Source organism: Eleutherodactylus coqui, chromosome 4 (genome assembly GCF_035609145.1).
Source record: "Eleutherodactylus coqui strain aEleCoq1 chromosome 4, aEleCoq1.hap1, whole genome shotgun sequence".
In the NCBI taxonomy this organism is placed as follows: Eukaryota; Metazoa; Chordata; class Amphibia; order Anura; family Eleutherodactylidae; genus Eleutherodactylus; species Eleutherodactylus coqui.
The window spans coordinates 208518178-208536064 of NC_089840.1; the positions used below are offsets into that span (position 1 = coordinate 208518178).

Below are 17887 nucleotides of genomic sequence, written 5' to 3' on the forward strand. Positions count from 1 at the left end.
GCTTGCTTGGCTAGGCGACAGGCCTATGATGTGGGTCAGGAAGGATATGGTTTTCCTTAGAGAGAGCACCAAGTGAGGAGACTTATAAGGCAATGCATGTCTCTCTGGGAAACGTATGCAAATGGAACGATGGGAACAATATATTTTATAGCATCACTGACATTGTTCCATCTCCTCATTTGCATAAATTTCCCAGAGGAGCATGCATTGTTTTTTAAGTCTCCTCACTAGGTGCTCTCCCTAAGAAAAAAACTTACCCGTCCAGTGCAGTTGGAGGCATTAGGAAATTGTAAGTCTATTAATGACTCATTATATGTCCTGTAGTACAATTTCCGTGGCTTTTGCAATAAGTAAATTAACCATACTTGCACTATATGAACAAGGCCTTTTGTTTTTAAGAAACCTGCCACATATATGACATGGGGCATTTTTCTGACACCAGATAAGAGTACTGTTCCCCAAGATGGTAATACGAATGGTTGAGAGATTAGAAGACAAAGCTAACAATTTTCCTATGCATTAATCATCCCTTTTCTTGATCCACTATTTCATGGGTTCACCTGCTGATCTGGAGGATTTATGGCAATAGGCTTTAATAATTTTATTAAAACTCCCCATACCATTTCATCCCACGTATCTATTGACATTTTGAATCTAGCTTTAATTATACATTGCTACTGCGAATCTGTGCTGTAATTTAAATCTAGAGAGTCCATTAATGCACAGTATTGATCGGACTTGGGTCACTGTGGTATATTATAAAAATTGACTGTTCTGCACTAATCCCATGTGCTTAGTACATTTACAGAGAAGCTTCTTTATATCTTTATGAAAAGTTCAACTCCATGGGAATATTCCATCCTGTAATTGTGTTTCTTTCCTTGGGAGACCTATGTTTATTATAGCAGCATAGTTGCTGTCTGATCAGAGGGACTATGAGATTATATCTGATTGAGCGTTTATCAGATCCTAACAGAGTTGAAACTTTTTTTTTTTTTTAACTCCGTTAACTCTTTTTCAGAGTTTGTCGTATTTCCACTAAATTTGTCCCGTTGATCACATGAAAAAATGCAGCACTAAATTAAAATAGTCATCTGATAATTGTGCTCAGCCCTAAATTAAAAGAAAACTGCCTAAAATAACTTTTTTTAGAGTTTATTTTGTATATATTTTGCCGGAAGGAAGACCACACCGCATCCGTCAGAACCTACACTATCTCACTGTAAAGTTAATTAAAATCACAGAGGTGAGGGGGAACACAAAAACATATTTCACTGGAAAAGAGCCAAAAATGCAATACCTGATAAGGTGCAAAGCAGGTACGATCGCCATAACACCAGCACAATGGCCATGGGGTCGGCACAATGGCCGTAGAACCTAACAATATGCAGCAAACCAGACTTCTCCCCAAACTGGGCTGGATGAGTGGGTGGCTGTATAGAAGTCTGCAGTGGACAGTTTAGTTCTACGGACACTGTGCCGACTCTACGGTCATAGTGCCGGCCTTATGGCGATTGTGCCTGCTCTGCACCTTATCAGGTATTGCCTTTTTGGTTCTTTTCCAGTGAAATATGTTTTTGTGTTCCCCCTCACCTCTGTGATTTTAATTTATTTTACAGTGAGATAGTGTAGGTTCTGATGGACGCGGTGTGGCCTTGTCATCGGCCCGTCAGCTTCTGCATCTTGGTCAAAATGCTAAACTAACACCCGCATTTTATTAGTGTGTATCAATAGTTCCTTTATGCAGTTTGCTATAGAATTCTGGGGGAGCCCAAGATGTCAGCCAGTGTGGCCCACTGTGGAGATACAGGGCAGCCCACTGCCATGTCAGTGTGAGTTGTAATCCTGTATTGTGGGACGCACCCATCTATCGGCTGGCTTCTGTGGCATCATTCACATTGCAGATTTAGTTGCATGCAGTCGCTCCTCCCCAATCTGGCCTGGGTTGAGTGGGTGGCTGCATATACATCTGCAGTGGACAGTTTAGCTCCTCTGGTTTATAGTCTAGTTTGCTGTATATTCTTAGGTTCTATGGCCATTGTGCCGGTCTTATGGCGATCGTGCCTGCTTTGCATCTTATCAGGTATTGCATTTTTGCTCTTTTCCAGTGAAATAGGCTAGCTATTAGCATGCAGAATTTTGGGAGCACACATAATAGAAATTACAAAATTATATAATACATTTCAAAAGAAATATGTTGGCAATATGCCGACAGACGTTATGTGATTCATTGAATTTCACTCCAGAAAGTATTAGATTGAATTGATACTAATACTCTGTGGCTGCAACCTGTGGATATTCTTTACATGATTATATGACTATCAGTACTAAAAAAGTTATGGATACATTACAGGTGTGAATATGATTGAGAAAATGCCTTTTATGGGGGAAGAAAGTTTCACAAGTGAATTATTTTTTGAAATCCCACATTACTTTGAACATAGTCACAGAATACTACTTATGGATGCTATAATGGTAGGAATTCTTAAATAAGGATGTCCAAGAGTTTTGTAAATTAAACTAACTGACAATATTCACCTTCTCCTTTGCGCATTTCCTGCAAATTGAAAACATTACTTTTAATAGAATATTGATAAAATGTATTATGCCTCAATAAGTGATGAGAATTTCAGGATGCAAGAAATGGATATTGATCATGGTCACTAGCCATATAAAATTCACTTTGGATGGGCCTACAGGAGTGGTAAGATCTAATTCCAGCATTACTACTGAAGCCAGATTGCCATAGGTGAATTTCATATGGCTATTCATCTTCTATATACAAGTGACCGTCATCAATATCCATTTCTTGCATGCTGTTTTGATTATCATCATCGAGTAGAGATGAGCGAACGTACTCGGTAAGGCCGATTTCGCAATCGAGCACCGCGATTTTCGAGTACTTCACTACTCAGGTGAAAAGATTCGGGGGTCGCCGGGGGGCGTGGCGTGGTGGAGCGGGAGGTAGCAGCGCGGAACAGGTGGGAGCTCTCTCCCTCTCCCCCCCACTCCCCTCTGCAACCCCCCGCTCACCCACGGCGCCCCCCGAATCTTTTCACTCGAGTAGTGAAGTACTCGAAAATCGCGGTGCTCGATTGTGAAATCGGCCTTACCGAGTACGTTCGCTCATCTCTATCATCGAGGCATAACATATTTTATCCTTGTTCTATTAAAACTTAAGTTTTAAATTTGACAGTATTCACTCTCTCCTTTGTGTATTTTAATTTGGTAAATTTTTCGTATAAAGATCCATGCCAATTTTAAGGTTCATTTGGGATTAACTGCAAGAAATATTTTTTAAAGAATAAATCCCCCGCAACTCCAGAACTGTTGCTCTAGTGGTCCTTAACAGGCTTTTTAAACTTTCCTATAGTGATGATGTTCTGTACACTCATGTGACTGTAGCAGCCAATCACTAGCCTCAGTGATTTTAGCTAGCTTGATATCATTACTGCTGAAGCTAGTGATTGGCTGCCACAGTCACGTGGATGGACAGTAGGCATGCCGTTGCTGCAGGAAAAGGAAACAAAACCCAGCTGGGATCTCTGGATGATCAGCTTTAGAGTGGTGGTGATTTAACAGGCGAGTAACTCTTATTTTATGGTTTTATTACCTTTACTACAGTTAGTTTAATCTCATAAAGTTCTTGGTCAACCGTTTCAAATACGAGAGTCCTACAAATCTAGGTGCATTATCTATCCTTATCTCCCATGTGAACCATCAGTTTCATGACTTCATCTCCCATGGTATTGAATAGGCAGGATGAGAGTTAGGGAGACGGGGACACCATACATGGTCATATTAACTGAATAAGGCCCAGGAAGTTCTGCTGGCAGATTTTCTACATAACTTCTAACTTATGACAGAATGTGATGTTGACTAAGGCTGAGCATAGTTCAGCATGAGATAAACATTGTCGTTTTCATCCTTTATAAAAACAGAAAGAAGCAAAGACTGAGTGAGAAGATTTGTACACCTCGCAGCATGAGTTCTGGTGAGATTGTCTTGTTTTTTTAATTCTTACATTTCTTAATTGTGTGTCTTTTTGATTTTTATGGTTTTAATTAAATTTTAGCTCAGAGGTCAGTTAATCTGCAACTTGTTTGCTATTGATGCTATATACAGACAAAAGTTTTAAAATAGGTCAGTAATTTTATTTGGGAAATGAAAATACTTTTAGGCTGCCTTTACATCTGCGGTGGGTTTTCCATTTTGCTGCTTCATTCTGGGAGCAAAAAAGGGGAACCCCCTGGCCAAATGGGTCCATTTTATGACTTAATCGGATAGTACCAATCGGGCCTTCTTGACTTTAATGGGTTCCATTTGGTTTCCGCTCAGCTACACAGTATTTTACCGGAAGAAAAAGTGCTGCATGCCGCGCCATTTCTTCCGGTATTTTGTGCCAGATCTGTGACGGAACATCTGACTGGAGGTTCGAACTCAAATGTGAACCGGCCTTATTTCAGTCTTGAGCTTTCATATTTATAAAGGTGAAATACAAACTCCTGTTTGTGCACATTGCCTTGTATTATAATAACAAACTCCAAAAAAGTCAAATTATTGACTGTTCATAGAAATGCTCATTTGTCTGACAATTGGGCCATGTAAAAGGACAATCATTCAGCCAATGAATGAATAAACGCTCATTCATCTGTTAATTGTGTAATTTAAGTAAGCATAAACATGCTTGCTTGGTCAACTGCACATTTCCCCATCTCATTGGAGAGAAGTACAGCCAATCAGTAACACCTTTATGGGTATGCTCGATCGTGTTAACAATCAGTTGGCCCCAGAAAGCAGATAATCTGCCCTGGATTACGGAGGGAGCGAGCATTGACCAACATGATCATTGTGGGTCATTGGTTGTTGGCACAGACAGATTACCTGCCCATGTAAAAAAGGACCTTTATTGACCATTTATCATTCACGTAACAGCGAGTATAAAAAGTTTGTGTACGATTGTTGAAACTCTATTGACTAAACTGTTGTCTAATGCAGATAATGAAGTTAGTATATCCAACAACGTGGTCAATGGAATAACATCGAATTGCAACATGCAAGATAAAGGTGAGATGATATATTGAATGGTAACTAATTGAACTGAATAAACTCCGTCTCTTATAGGTAAATGCACCCTCATGCTGTATAAATGTACATTATCCGTTTTATGTTAATACAAAGCACATTATTTTCATGCACTCCAAATGCAACCTATTTCACCTAATTAAAACTTGTTCTTGCCTTTTAAAGAGGTTGTCCAGGATTTTAAAAAAGGTTTGCTTTTTCATCCTGGAACCATCTCTACCTTGCCTATGGATACGAGTGACATTTTTTTCTGGAAAAAGCAGACCCTTTTTAAAAATCTTGGATAAATTATTATTCAATTATGATTATTTATTTCAAAATGCTCATAATTCCACATTTGTATTTCCATTACCATATGTGGTTTTCCTCCTCTGACAGTATATACAGTATTTAGCCTTATATGCACAGCTTCTACCTGTACAACATTTTACATATTTAATTATGTTATAAACCCAGCAGATTACATTTTAATTCACTTTTAAATTAGGATAATACAAATTGTATTCCTGATTAAATCTTTAAGAGGTCTTTAGCAGCCTCTATAGATAGCCACTGGTTGACCTTTTTCTTGGTTGATCATTTTTGTTAATAGTCATCAGATGTTCTACAGTTATTGAATGAGAGATTTAAGGTTACAAAAAAAGATTCAGCTTTTTCCTAAAAAAAATATATATATTTAAAGGCATTTTTCAAAACCATTTTTTAAAGAAAAAACAGCTGACAATGGTATCACAAAACGAAAGCAATACTACTCCCTGGACCAATCCCCTGTTACTCCCATGACAAAAATGTTCTTGTCTTATGCTGGTCTTTACTCACTTGTCTGCAGTCATGTTCTGTTGAAATGACATGTGACCACTGCAGCTAGCCACTACCGTCGGGATCCATGCACCGCAGCCTTGCTGTGGTCCCAGTGAGTGTTGTAATAGATGAATAGGAAATCAGATGACCGCTGCAGCATCGCCACTCACTTTCCTGGTATCGGCGCACACATCTGGAGTATCATGATGCTAGGAGTTCAAGACTGTGCTGCTGCAGTGGTCACCTGATTTCTTGTGACATCTGTCACAACAATCACTGGGACCACAGTAAGGATGCACCATTAGATCCCAGTGGCTGCAGAGGGGAAAGTATATCTCAGTTTGTTATTTTAATATAGCCTGTCCTGTTGAAGCAGCGTTGTCTGGTAACCCGGACAACCCTTGTAACTTGAAAGTGACAACGTACTATGGCACAAAAAAGTTATAATAAGGTGTTAAAAGTCAAGTTAAACTGTGCTACTTCAGTATGTCATGAACTTCATCTTTTCTCAATTTTGGGAAGAATTTCTTGTGTAAGCAGCTTGATTACTGATTCAATAAGTAGAACATAATCATTCACAAACTTATTTATATAATTCATGCTTTCTTTCTCCAGTACTTCACGTAATTGTCATTTTGCTGCAAAACTCAGCATGCAGTTACATCTCAGGCAGGTATGTAACTGATTAGAGTTGTGACGTCATTAGATGAACAGTCTTGCCACCTGAGGCCCGAAAAATGGTTACACCCTTGGCCTATAAAAAGGCTCTCACGGGATACTTGTGTTTAGTGGGTCTCTTGTTCCGCTTGTGTAGAGCTTGTTGTCCACTAAACATGCCTCTACAATGCAATTGAAGAGACTTCTCCCAGGTAACAGAGTTTGAACCTGGTTTATCCAAAAAAGTCTAGTTTCTTTGTTCACGACACCACCGCAAACGGGGGTAACAGTGGGTGGGTATCAAGGGCAGCATATGTAATGGGCACTGTGAGAACAAATGTCCTTCAGCCAAGCACCTGGAAATCATTCTGACAGACACAGGGGTGTAACGATGGAGCCACCTGTCTCTGAATGTCGGCCAACGAAAGAGTTAGAGCTGCTTGTGCTGGTCAGACGATCAGATGATTCTCCCTACTGGTGGTCTGTGAATGGCATCCTGAGCCCATTCGCCTTTTGTCTGCGTGTCTTCATGCATTCACTGGTGCCAACAACTCCTAACAGTCTGGTCAGAACGGCCCAGGTGGTACGCAATTTGTTGATACGACCATCCAGCTTCTTGCATTCCCATAGTGTGACTCCTCTCAAACTCTGTTAAATGAATGAAATGAAAACTCTTAAATTGTGTCGTTGAGGCATGTCTAGTGGTCAACAAGCTCTACACAAGTGGAAAAAGAGGTCCATTACACACAAGGAGCCTCTGAGAGCCTTTTTATAGGCCAAGGGTGGAATCACTTATAAGACCTCAGATGGCAAGACCGTTCATCTAATCATGACACAACCATATAATCATTTGCATATTTGCCTGGGATGTAACTGCATGTTGAATTTTGCAACAAAACAACTCCTTCCTCCAGGGGCTGGATTTTTTTATCTTCAAAAAGTGTATGTATATACAATATATTGCAGGAAGAGAAGGGCTTAAAAGCCATATATTTTATAAGCTGATGGCTGTTTTCCAAGATCTCCAAGTGCATAGAAAAAAATACCAAACAAGGAAGTCCCCCCCCCCCCCCCCCTTTCTCTTGTTTTCAATCTTATACAGATGGGCCTTCATTTAACATTGGCACATAGGCCTGTCACATGCCACATGTCAACATTTTTGTACATTCTGTAATATTCGTACAAATGTAATAGCTATGATTTAATATTCTTCAGATGAAATTTACTGATTTATGAAAGCTACTGTGTAGAATAAAGATAAAGGTAGCAGTATGAAGAACTAAGACACATTTTATCTGTAAATTCTCTGTGATGTTTGTTACATGCATCAAGTTTAACAGTAAATGGTTCCAACAAAGTATTAAGATACGTTGCTTCACCTAGTAAGACATCTAGCCTTCGGTTTAGCATATACAAAGGGAAAAGCTCCCATCATATACGTTAAACGAAGACCGTGACAGTGGCACCCGTCACTCATAGGTTCTAATGCTGTTTGTTTAATGGATACTTCATGAAAAGCTACTGAAAAGCTCACGACTTTTACACTTTTTTTTCATATTGGTCTCTGCAGGATAGAATATCATAGTCTACCACATTATTCCATATACTTTTTTTTTTGTGGTACCAACCAGTGGCTAAAAGATGAGACAGCCCAAGCCATAAGGGAATCTTTGCAGAAGGCTGTGTGCCAGCTCCTACTCATTGATCTCTATGGTAGAGCGTGCGCACAGAGCCATCTGAAAAGTGCCACGCTGTTCGCGCTGTCATGTCTCAAGGACACAGCATTGGAATGGGGCACACAGTGAGTAACTCTTTGTACCCTCCGTTCTCTCAGCTTTGAGCTCCGTAATGTAATTTATGGGTATCAAAGCTGCTGACAGGTTCTCTTTTTAGGGGCAGCTGTATTAGGTACAAAATTTTTTTTCAGATGGTTCTTGTTGAAATTCTTATATACGCTGCATGATCAGATACATAAGATGGGATAAAATAGTTTGGCAGGAGTTTTGGGACTTTTGGGAAAGAGGTGAAAAAGTAAAGAGGAAAAAGGAGAATATCCCTTTAGTGGTACAGTTTAACATCCCCACCAATGACCCGATCTCCCCATCTGCTTCTCAGCTTCTATTCCTTCCCTCACAGCCTCTCCCACTCACAGAGATGGCAACACTCTGGATCTGGTCTTCCTCCGTCTCTGCTCTGCTTTTCACTTCACTAACTCCGCTCTCTCACTCTCGGGCCATAACACTCTCTCTTTATCTGTCAAGCTTCCTAGCATCTCCCCAGACCCTCCTACCCACACTACATACAGGAACCTCCATGCTGTTTACACCCAAAACGTTGCTGAGTCCCTACAGTGCTCTCTGTCCCCTATCTCTCCCCTCTCCTGCCGCACATTACAACACTACTCTTAAACAAGCCCTGGATGCAGCGGTGCCCCCCGTGACCCAAGCCATCTGGTGCAGACCACGGCAACTATGGCTCACATCTCAGATGCGCTTCATCCGGTGGCGCTCAAGGTGTGGTGAATGGCTGTGGAGAAAGTCAAAAAAGTCTGCAGACTTTCTTCACTTCAAATTTGTGCTCAGAACCTACAACCTAGCCCTTCACCATGCCAAACAAGTCTACTTCATCTCTCTTGTCTCCTCATTATCTCACAACCCTAAACGACTCTTTGACACTTTTCACTTCCTTGTCGGCCCAAATTGTTGCCCCTATCAGGGATTTCAGTGCCGAAGATCTGGCTGCTTACTTCAAAAAGAAATTCAACGACACCCGGCAAGAAATAACCTCTCAATCCCAGACTAGCCCTGACCCTAGTCTTGTCAGTACTGCATCTAGCTCCTGCTCACTCTCTGTACTCAGACCAACGACAGAGGAAGAAGTCTCCAGATTGCTTTCCTCTGCGCGCCCCACCACCTGCACTAGTGACCCTTTCTCCTCCTCCGGTCCCTCTCCCCGGTTACCATCTTCCACCTCACCACCATATTCAACCTCTCCTCATTCAAACATGCTATTAAAACAGACTCTGCTAAAGAAACAGACTCTTGACTCGACCAATGCTGCCAACTACCGACCCATCTCAAATCTCCCCTTCATCTCCAAACTATTAGAACACCTGGTCTCCTCCCGCCTTATAAACTATCTCTCAGAAAACTCTCTTCTTGACCCTCTCCTGTCCGGCTTCCACCCTCTGCACTCGACATTAACCACACTTACAAAAGTGTCAAACAACCTCCTGATGGCTATATCGAGGGGCAACTATTTCCTACTTGTCCTCCTTGACCCCTTTGCAGTGTTTGACACTGTTGACCACGAACTCCTCCTTAATATGCTTCGCTCCATCAGACTAGAGGACACTGCTTCCTACTGGTTCTCCTCCTACCTATCTGACCAGCGAATCCTTTGCAGGCTCTATCTCTTCTCCTCTTCCCCTTGTTGTTGGGGTCCCCAGGGCTCGATTCTCAGACCCCTCCCCTCTTTTCCATCTATACAGCCGATATTGGAGAAACTATCAGGAGATTTGACTATCAGTACCATCTCTATGTTGACGACTCCCAGTAATACACCTCCTCCCGTGGTATCACAGCACCAGTGCTATAGAATGCCATTGACTGTCTGTCCGCTGTGTCTAACACTATGTCCTCTCTCTACCTAAAACTGAACCTCTCAAAAACTGATCTACTGGTGTTTCCGCCCTCTACTAACTGACCTCATCCTGTCCCCATTCTCCATTTCCAGTGTGTGGCACCACCATAACTTCAAGACAGCACTGCCACTGTTTTGGGGCTATATTTGACTCCGATCTCTCCTTTACCCCCTACACCCAATCTCTTGCCCAAACATGTCACCTGCACCTCAAGAACATCGCAAGAAGCCTCCCTTTCCTCACTGTAGACATGCTAAAAATGCTCACTGTTGCTTTCATGTACTCTCGGTTTGATTATTGCAACTCGCTGCTCATCGGCCTACTCTGCACCAGACTCTCCCCTCTCCAATCCATCCTGAATGCTGCAGCCAGGCTCATCTTCCTGTCCAGCCCCTTTTTGGACACCTCTGCTCTGCACCAGTCACTGCATTGGTTGCCCGTCAAATACAGAATTCAATTTAAACTCACTACCTTCATCCACAAAGCTCTCCATAGCACCACGCCGCCCTACATTACTTCCCTTATCTCAATCCACCACTCAGCCCATGTACTCCACTCCGCTAACGTAATCAGATTAAGCGTCCCTTAACTGGAACCTCTCATTCCCGCCTCCAAGACTTCTCCAGAGCAGCACCTGTACTCTGGAACGCACTACCCTAAACTTTCCGGGCAATCCCTAACGCACAAAATTTCAGTAATGTTTTAAAAACGCACCTCTTCAGGAAAACATACAATATCCCCAAAACTAAACCCCTCTTTACTCCACCTGATAACATGCTCCTTGTCTTACTGACTTCAATCCCTAGCCGCAATCAACCGCCCCCTGCAGTCATACCGATTCGGCCACTATGCGGCTCAATTTAACCATTGTCTATGTGTATAGCATCCCACACTCTCCACCTTACCATACCGTGCACATCTCCAGCCCCTTTACCTTCTGTATCCCCCCATTATTTGTAGTTTGTAAGCTCATTGGAGCAGGCCCCACACCCCTACTGTCTCCATCAACTTATTACCATGTAACCGTGTTTTGTTTTTTTTTCCCCTGTCTTGTAAGTGCTGCAGAATATGTTGGCGCTATATAAATAAAGATTATTATTATTATTAGTGGTACAGTTGCCTATCACTATAAGGGTGCAGGAAGGGTATTGTTTCACTTTAAAGGGGTTCTGTCATTAAAAAAGAAACATTTAATACTTGCCTATTCCTCCCTCATTAGTCTACTTACTAGATCTTCACCTCCCATACCTTCTCCTGTCTCCTGCAGTCAAGAGTGTCACTTCATCTTCAACTACCTGATTCTTCTCCTTCCTGTGGGGTTACGTACATTGGTTGGCAGTGTTCTTCTTGCCAGGCAATGTACGTTACGTCACAGCTCACAGGCCAGCAGGGGGAGTGCCAATCTACTTCAGAGGCTGCTCATGCGAGCCTCTCTGTCATAGATTAGAATTCCTTCCTAGACAGTAAACCCTACAGCACACAGGGATGTGACCTTCACTGACCTGGCCGGAAGGAATGTGAGGAATGCAGCCTTCATAACAAGCTGTCCGGAGTGAGGTGAGGTGACCCGGGATACTGCAGAAGCTCAGCCAGGAGAAGATGTGGTAAGGAGGCTGATGGGGGAGAAATAGGCGAGTATAGATTTTTTTTAAATTTATTTTTTAATGACAAAACCCCTTTAAGGAGATCCCCTAGAAGATGAGTGAGAAGACTTATAAGGCCATCCATGCTCCTCTGGGAAATATGTAAATGGGAAAATTAAACAGTACCTCTGCAGCGCCACCTAAGGGAAGGCAGCAATCAAGTCAATGTTAGACTTTTTAGACAAGCCTCATAACAATGACTTTGGAAAATTTAGAAAGGCTAATTTAACATGGGCATTTACAGCCCGATATCGCCCTCACCAGCCATGTGAAAGCACCGTGAATACAAGGCGTTTTTCTGTAAAAATAGCATTGCATCACTTCGCGAATGCAGGGATCCTCCAGCGTGGCTGTCACAGCCGCGGCAAAGAATCACAGAGTACTCCCATTGCTTTCAAAGGGGCTGGCACTGCTGCTGCTGGCCCCATTGAGAGCAATGGGGGTGCTATCTGTGATCTCGCAGCTAGATAGAACATGCCTCAATCTTTTTCCATTCATAGCATCACAATGTGGTGCTATGCAGGAAAAAATTTGCTCCTGTATATGAACACAAGCAAAAGAATGGGGTTCATATTTGTGCATCTCGCTACGCAAAAATATCGCGCTGTTTTCTTGGCCATGTGAAACTGGCCTAAGGGTGCATTCACACGGGGGAGAAAATCGTGCACGTTTTGTACATTGTAAGACGCATGAAAATACAACCTATTTGTAATAGTAGGATTCATTCTTTTGATACAACTGGCCTCTTAAGAAATACAGCAGATGGTGGGTTTGGCACGATTGTTGCTTGTTAGGCTCCACTATTCTGTTAGTTCCATTCTGCAATTACCTTCATCACGTTAATTTTCGACATTTAATATTCTTCTAGAAAGTAATTTTCGTTTAATCTTGGAGGTTGTCATTATTTACAGTTGCCTAGTCCCATAATAAGTAACTGTGAAGCCTTGCACTGAATTATGTAGTGACTTTGTTGTTTCAATAGTTGCCAGAACTCTACACTGATTATAGCTTTTTAGCTAATTAGTCTGATTTACAGTCCATTCGCTTCCAAATCTTTAATTACTTGTTATGAGTCACTTATTTGCTTATTTTATATTATACAGTAGGTACACCCATGGCTTTTCTATTAAAAAATTCTTACTCATTCCCTTAATGTAAACCTCATATATCTATTTTTCATGTTCTATTGATGACATAGTACGGCCTTTCTGTGTGCAGCTGTGCAGTTTCTAAAAACTACCATATGCATATATGCAAAAAAAAAAACATTTTCAACTACATAATGTGTCGTTGTGTTCATCTACCTTTTGGTTTTCATAGTTTAAAAAAACCTATAATATAGCAGGCATGATTTTTGTAGTGTAGAATCATAGAATGGAGTTGGAAGGGACCTCCAGGGTCATCGGGTCCAACCCCCTGCTCAATGCAGGATTCACTAAATCATCACAGACAGATGTCTGTCCAGCCTTTGTTTGAAGACTTCCATTGAGGGAGAACTCGCCACCTCCCGTGGCAACCTGTTCCACTTATTGACGGTTTAGTGTAGTAGTCTTCAATCCTTTTTACCAGGGGTGTCCAACTCCTTTTCACCAAGGGCCATATCAGCCTTAGGGCTCTTTCACACAGGGAGCTACAAGCTTAAAAAACACACTGCTATTAGAACCAATGCTTTTCTATCTGAATGTTCAGATAAAGGAATCTGAATGTTCCCATAGGAAACCATTGGTCCTAATAGTTGTGTGTTTTTTAAGCGTGTGATTTTTGCAAGCGTAGCTCTCCATGTGAAAGAGCCCTTACGGTTACCCTCAAAGGACCGATTGTAATTGTAAGACTGTATAGTAAGGGCTTGTTCACACGGGCGTATTTGCGCATAGTATTACACCTGCAGTTTTTGCGCATATAATACACAGCAAGTAGAACCCATTGGTTTCAATGGCTTCGCTCACATGAGCGGATTTTTTTCACACAATGTCAAATCGCGTGAAGAAATACGCAGCATGACCTATTTTGGTGCATATTATGCATTACAATAGACCATTGAAATGATTGGGCCGGTGCAAACACACAGTAAGTACACAGGAAACCCGTGAATTTGTGCACCATTTCAATGGGCTTTTCTGTGTTTTTTCTTGTGTGCGCAAATACGCAGTGTATTTTCACACCGAGAAGCACACCAGGGAGGTTAAAAAGAGTAAGCAATTTTCAGTCGTGCAAATGCGCAGTGTGACCAAAAATGCTTATGCTCATATTAGTGGCCCCAGTAGTAAGTGTCCCTTATATAGATGGCCCCACTAGTAATGGTGCCCCCCATAGTGGTTCCAGTTATAATTGTCCCCTTTATTGGCCCTAATAGTAACTAGTGACCGCCATAATATTCCCACTAGTAATAGCGACCTCCCTATTGGCCTTTGGTCAGGCAGCATTCTTCTCGCCCAGCCTGCAGGTCCGGTCCAGCGGCAGTCCAGCCTGTGACCGCTGACCTCTCCCCTCAGCTTCTGCACTGCGTACAGGGCAGCGCATGCAGACACCAGAGGAGAGAGGTCAGCAGTCAGACTGCACTGCTGCCGTTGGGTCGGAGCTGCAAGCTGGGTGAGTGGAATGTTGTATGGAATTGCTGCATGGCCAGCTGACCATATAAAATAAGTTGGCGCGCTGGGTTCAGCCGCGGGCTTTGTGTTTGATATGTCTGCTCTATACAGAATAAAAAAAGCATACCTGGTCAATTTATACCAAAAATACACTGTTTTGGCTTATGTGTGACGCATGAAAAACAATGGGTATTTAATATAGATGAGCGAGTATACTCGCTAAAGGCAATTGCTCCAGCGAGCATTGCCTTTAGCGAGTATCTCCCCTGCTCGAAAAAGAAGGTTCGGGGGCCGGCGCGAGTATACTCGCTCATCTATAGTATTTAACTGTGTGTATTTCACAATTCCCTTTCTTATCCCAAGTATTCATTAAAGAGAGTCCAACATTTTTTAGATTAGTTGGAGTTTGTCTATTGGATTTGCAGGAGCCAAATAAGCAGCACCACAGACAAGTGCTTATATCATAAGCGGCATGTTGAGATAAAGCCTACATAAGTACTACATGGCTACTGGCTAGGTTGTCTTTTATAGTAAGTATAATTGAAAAAGGATAAAGTTTGTCCTACTTCTCTTCTGTTTTTTCCAGTCTGTCTTCTGCAGACCCCTTGTGTGTTCACTCTCTAACTCTCCATTTGTCCCCCATAAAGCTACATGCACATGGCTGAGCAACAACATAGAGACTCTATATACTGCTGTACATGCTCTGTTGGATGCTCTATGTGGGTTATATTATCTCCGAGGGGAGAAAAACATGTACAGCTGTCACGAAGCATGCCATCATTTTTCTGTTAGGTTCATACAGTATGGGTACCTTTACACGTGTTGGAATTCCGCGATATTTGCAGTACAAGCATTGTGGATAAGACTTTAAGAAATCTCAGTCACATACTGGAAATAAAAACTTTAGTGTAAATTGACCTATATTGCTGATTCTCCTTCAAGATCTATGTCAAAATCTGGACCAGATGCAGATTTGCTGTGGCAAATCTGTAATGTGTGTACATACTCTTTAGGCTCCATGCACTTCTGTGGGTGCCCTACTATGGTTGTCTGCACTATTTAATAAATGGGTTGTTCTAGACTTTACTATTGATGAGGAATCAGAGGATAGGTCATCAATAGTTGATCGTCAGGGATCCACTGCTCAGGATCCTAACTGATCAGCTCTTCAGTGGGCCTGTTATTGCGGACAGAGCTGGAAACGGACAGCTCTGTCCATAGTGAAGTGGCCCGGATAGGTATTGCAGGCACAGCTCTCTTTGAATTCAATAGGAGCTGTTCCTGTATTAGCAAACCAGGCTGCTGCACTACAGACAGAGCTGTCTGCTTCTACCTCTGTTCACAGTGACGGCTGGCTCAATATCAATAGGCCATCAATAGTAAAGTCCCGACAACTGCTTTAAGTAGCATAAGGTTTAAAAAAAATCACATGTACAACAGGTCTTCCTATATGTAGAGTATGATAACTGTGTGTTGTGAAAAATGCAGAAAAAATCTCTGCGCTCACTAGATTGGGAAAAGGTACTGCTAAAAGCTATGTGCAGTCTAATATATTGTGACATTAAAAATATATAAATATAATGTAACGCATTTGAAAAAGGCACAATACTACGCGGTGAAACTAAGGATGAGCGAGTATACTCGCTAAGGCACTACCCGTCCGAGTAATGTGCCTTAGATGAGTATCTCCCTGCTTGTCCCTGAAGATTCGGGGGCCGCCGCGGAGCGGGGAGCGGCGGGGGAGAGCGGGAGGAATGGAGGGGAGATCTCTCTCTCCCTCTCTCCCGCCCGCTCTCCCCTGCTCCCCGCCGCAACTCACCTGTCAGCCGCGGCGCTCCCCGAATCTTCAGGGACGAGCAGAGAGATACTCGTCTAAAGCACATTACTCGGACAAGTAGTGCCTTAGCGAGTATGCTCGCTCATCCTTAGGTGAAAAGCATTGCATTATATTTATAGATTTTTATGTCAAAATGAAATAGATTGTATGTGGCTTTAAGCGGTACCTTTTCCCAGTCTATTGAGCAGATTGTTTTCAGCATTTTTTACTGCACACATTCACTTTATGCCCGTGTGCCCATTGCTTTAAATATACTCCCAATATCTCTCTCTCTCTCTCTCTCTCTCTCTCTCTCTCTCTCTCTCTCTCCCCCGCTCCCACCCCGCTGGCCCCCGCATGCTGCTCGGGCGAGTACACAGTTACTCGATAAGGCTGATACTCAATCGAGCAGCAGCCTTAAACGAGCATGCTCGCTCATCTCTAATGCACACCCTAAAACTAATACTTTGCTGATGTACCGTTTGATTTTATGACAGCATTCAGTCTTTTTGAGTAGGTGTCTGTCAGCATGGCAGATCTTAAAAGAATGGCAGATCTTGACTTGCCTACTTTTCCTTGCAAAAGCACTCAGATTGCAAGGGCATCTCATGTACCGCCCTCTTTAGGTCAACCCACAGATCATCAATGGAATTCAGGTCTAGGCCTGTCGAAAACTTTGATCTTCTTCTGGAAAAGCCATTCTTTTATTTATTTAGAGGTCTGCTGAAAGGTGAAATTCTTCTTCAGATTTTTAGCAGAGGCCTGAAGTTTTGTGCCAAAATAGACTGATTTTTGGAATCTATTGAAAAAAAATACATGAACACACATCCTATAATAGAAAAAGAAGCCAGATACAGGATATATACTACAGGAAATGAATGCTCAGTCGCCATTTGACCGGATAGCATGCCGCAAGCCAGATTGCTACATAGAGGAGCAAAAATGCTCAGGTACACGCTGATTGAGCAGCCACTCAACTCAACCCAGGATGGGGGAGGAGTGGCTGCCAACAGACCCAGCCTGCACAATATGAACCGATAGCAAGGATGACCACCTTAGATATGTGCACCACACATACAGGGATACACCCCACACTGACAAAGCAGTGGATTGCCCTGTATTTAAAAAGTGTGCTACACAGGCATGCCAGCCGGGGCTCCTCCAGCATCTATAGCAAACCGCATGCATAAAAAACACACACTGATAAATGCGGGTGTTAGTATTTAGGCCCAAAACACGTAAGCTGGTGCGCCAACGGCAAGGCCGCTGCACGTACGCCAGAACCTATGCTCTCTCACAATTAACTACATAAAATTAGAGGTTAAAAAAAAAATGCTCAAAGACATAACTCACAGAAAAGGAAGCCAGATATGTAGTTTTATGTAGTTAATTGCAAGAGACCGTAGGTTCTGGCGTACGCGCAGAGGAGCTTAGTGGCTGCTCAATAAGCCTGCACATGAACATTTTTGCTCCTCTATGTAGCAATCTGGCTCGCTGCATGCTATCACATCAAATGGCAATTGAGCATTTCCTGCAGTATACATCTTGCATCTGGCTTCTTTTTCTGTGAGTTATGTCTTTGAGCATTTTTCTCACCCCTGTGATTTCACATCTTTAATATGTTCATTGAAAATTCAAATAATTGTTGTCAATA

At 42.3% G+C, this 17887-nt stretch overlaps 1 protein-coding gene across 1 annotated transcript in view; it reads left to right on the top strand.

Annotated features, from left to right (window-relative positions):
• The window catches only part of LOC136625979 (sorbin and SH3 domain-containing protein 1-like), a 227220-nt gene that overhangs the window by 76943 nt on the left and 132390 nt on the right, over positions 1-17887 (top strand). Inside the window, exons 3-4 of the mRNA XM_066600632.1 lie at positions 3942-3994; positions 4999-5067. Of these exons, the coding sequence (XP_066456729.1) occupies positions 3985-3994; positions 4999-5067 (79 nt within the window). The 5' untranslated portion in view covers positions 3942-3984. The remainder of the gene's footprint in view (positions 1-3941; positions 3995-4998; positions 5068-17887) is intronic.